General features: G+C 32.6%; 1 protein-coding gene across 1 annotated transcript in view; it reads right to left on the reverse strand.

The window, feature by feature from the left end:
* The window catches only part of LOC107594313 (uncharacterized), an 11,228-nt gene that overhangs the window by 3,634 nt on the left and 5,147 nt on the right, over window positions 1–2,447 (reverse strand). The window contains exons 6-7 of the mRNA XM_016284327.1: window positions 312–425; window positions 11–192 (exon numbers count right to left, since the gene is read on the reverse strand). Of these exons, the coding sequence (XP_016139813.1) occupies window positions 11–192; window positions 312–425 (296 nt within the window). The remainder of the gene's footprint in view (window positions 1–10; window positions 193–311; window positions 426–2,447) is intronic.

Consider the following 2,447-nt stretch of genomic DNA (forward strand, 5'->3'; position numbering starts at 1 on the left):
AGTCTCTCACTCTGATGTGTTTGAGGGTGAAGTTCACTGGTTTGGTGAGTTCAGTGTTGGTGGTTTTGGGAAGAGTAGCTGAGATCACAGTGGACATCATGGTGTTAACCGTGTCTTTTGATGTGTTGAAGAAGTCTGGCTTCAGTAGATTCTCCATCGTGTTGTAGCTCATGAAAGCCACAGCAGCTGATCCTGTGAGACAGAAACAGAAAAGCAATACTAAAACATTTTGTAAATGTGGTTTAGTGGTAATGCTCTGAAGTCCCTTTTTAGGATTTCTTTTTTAAATCACACCAAAATATTTGACGTACTTTCGTTATTCTTGGCGATCCCAATGAGATCGATGTCCACAGAAGTATTTGTCGTGTCGAGTCGAGGGATTTTATCTAAGGTGACATTTGGTCCAACCATGAAGACTTGACCCTCTGGTTTAGAAAACATGCAGTTATGGACTTTTTAATTTTTGTTTAATTTTTGTTTACAATGTTAATAGCAAAGTCAATCTGCACAAAGGGTAAGTTTAAGTTTAAATAATAATAATAATTACTAATTACAGCATTAGTAATTAATTACTAATTACAGGATCAATGTAGTATTTAAATTACTTTTCTAATTACTCTTTCTGAAAAGTAATTATTCACTAAGTAATTTATTTACTAACTTCTGTACTTCATAAAATCACCATGAAGCATTTGACATGAAACATGGAACAGTTTAGCCTTTTAGCTTAATTAAAACAATTTTAATGCTTTTATCAGATTTAACCTTCTTTAGTTAACAAACTAAATCACTCACGCAAAAGCTTAAGAAAAATTAAACATCACATGTATCAAGCTGTAAAAAAAATGTTCAAAGCAAGTACAATATATACAATAAGTACAAGTAAGTACAATATAACAAATGTAATAAAATGTTGCCTATATATCTGTATGTATATCATATTTCCCTTTACTTTCAGTTTGGCAATATAGTTTAGAAAAAGCCCATCTAGTATGCTATGCATATAAGTTTAGGTAAAATAACAGTTAACCCTAACACGTTAACTTGTGTAATCATCATCTTTGTCCACCATCTGCCATATTTTCCTCCAGAAGTTATGACCGATAGAAATGTGCTTGTACTCCTTTCAATTAAAGGGGTCATTAACTGCATTTATTATTATTATTATTTTATAATGTTCACTTATAATGTTAGTGTGATTTTACATCAAACATTTTTATATCCTGTTTTTGAGCCTCTCTGCAAAACAGTCTGTTTTTTATAGGAGGGGCGCATTCAAGACTCACAAGTAAACGCCCACTACTGTGATTGGCTACCAGTTTCTCTTATTAAAATAACAGATGGATGCTGCTGTGACGTACACTGAAAACAACAAGATTATGAAAATTATGTTTAAATATTAGCTTCTATGAGTCTAGAGCGTGCTTGTGGAAGTTTGAAAGGGCGCCTTGTGGACTTAAATTCACAAGAATGCAAAAATTGTAAATTCCCACATCTCTTGAAAATCAAATTAGGAATCCAGAACCAAACTGAATTCCCCTTCAAACTAATTTTTTAGCCCAATTTATTTTTTTATTTTTTTAATGGTGTAAGGCAGATGTCCCCAACCACTGGGTCGCGACCCACTACCGGGCCGTGGAAGAATTGCTACTGGGTCGCAAGAACGTTCTGGGAAAAATAGATATGACACTCTGTTATTTATTTATGTTAATGATTGTTCTAATTATTCTGTATTTTCATTGTATGCAATTGATATGGAGTAGAAATTTGACAATGTCATGTTAAATAAGTAAATGAAAGCTGCTTGCTCTGATCTGTCACATATTAAGAGTTAAACGGATCGCAGTTGTTCCGTAATACGTAGCCTACGCATGAGACCCTACCATTCGGCATGCACGTGATTCGCAGATTAATTTGCCAATTTACACGTACAAGCAATTTTAAACTACAAGAAGAAGAAACGAAAGAGAACTCAATTTGTTACTAAGGCGCTGTTCTCGCACACAATCAAAGCGTGCACAAGCATAGAGATGTGTTTCAGACATACCGAGTTGCGTATATATACACATAAAATTAGCCTATGTTAAAAAACCTTCACGGCATTGTCATTCTCTGTGCTTTAAATATTTTTTTTCTTGCTTATCCGAAAAAATAGTCCGATCTGTGGCTCAAAAAAAACAATATAATGCATTGAACCACTAAATAATATATAATAGCCTAATATATATATATATATATATATATATATATATATATTAGGCTATATACAGAAATAGCCATTTCTTCCAGTGGTAATTGTGTCATTCTCTGTGCTTTAAATATTTTTTTTCTTGCTTATCCGAAAAAATAGTCCGATCTGTGGCTCAAAAAAAACAATATAATGCATTGAACCACTAAATAATATATAATAGCCTAATATATATATATATATATATATATATATATAT

This window comes from Sinocyclocheilus grahami, unplaced genomic scaffold, assembly GCF_001515645.1.
Source record: "Sinocyclocheilus grahami isolate Dianchi unplaced genomic scaffold, SAMN03320097.WGS_v1.1 scaffold181.1, whole genome shotgun sequence".
Taxonomy (NCBI): Eukaryota; Metazoa; Chordata; class Actinopteri; order Cypriniformes; family Cyprinidae; genus Sinocyclocheilus; species Sinocyclocheilus grahami.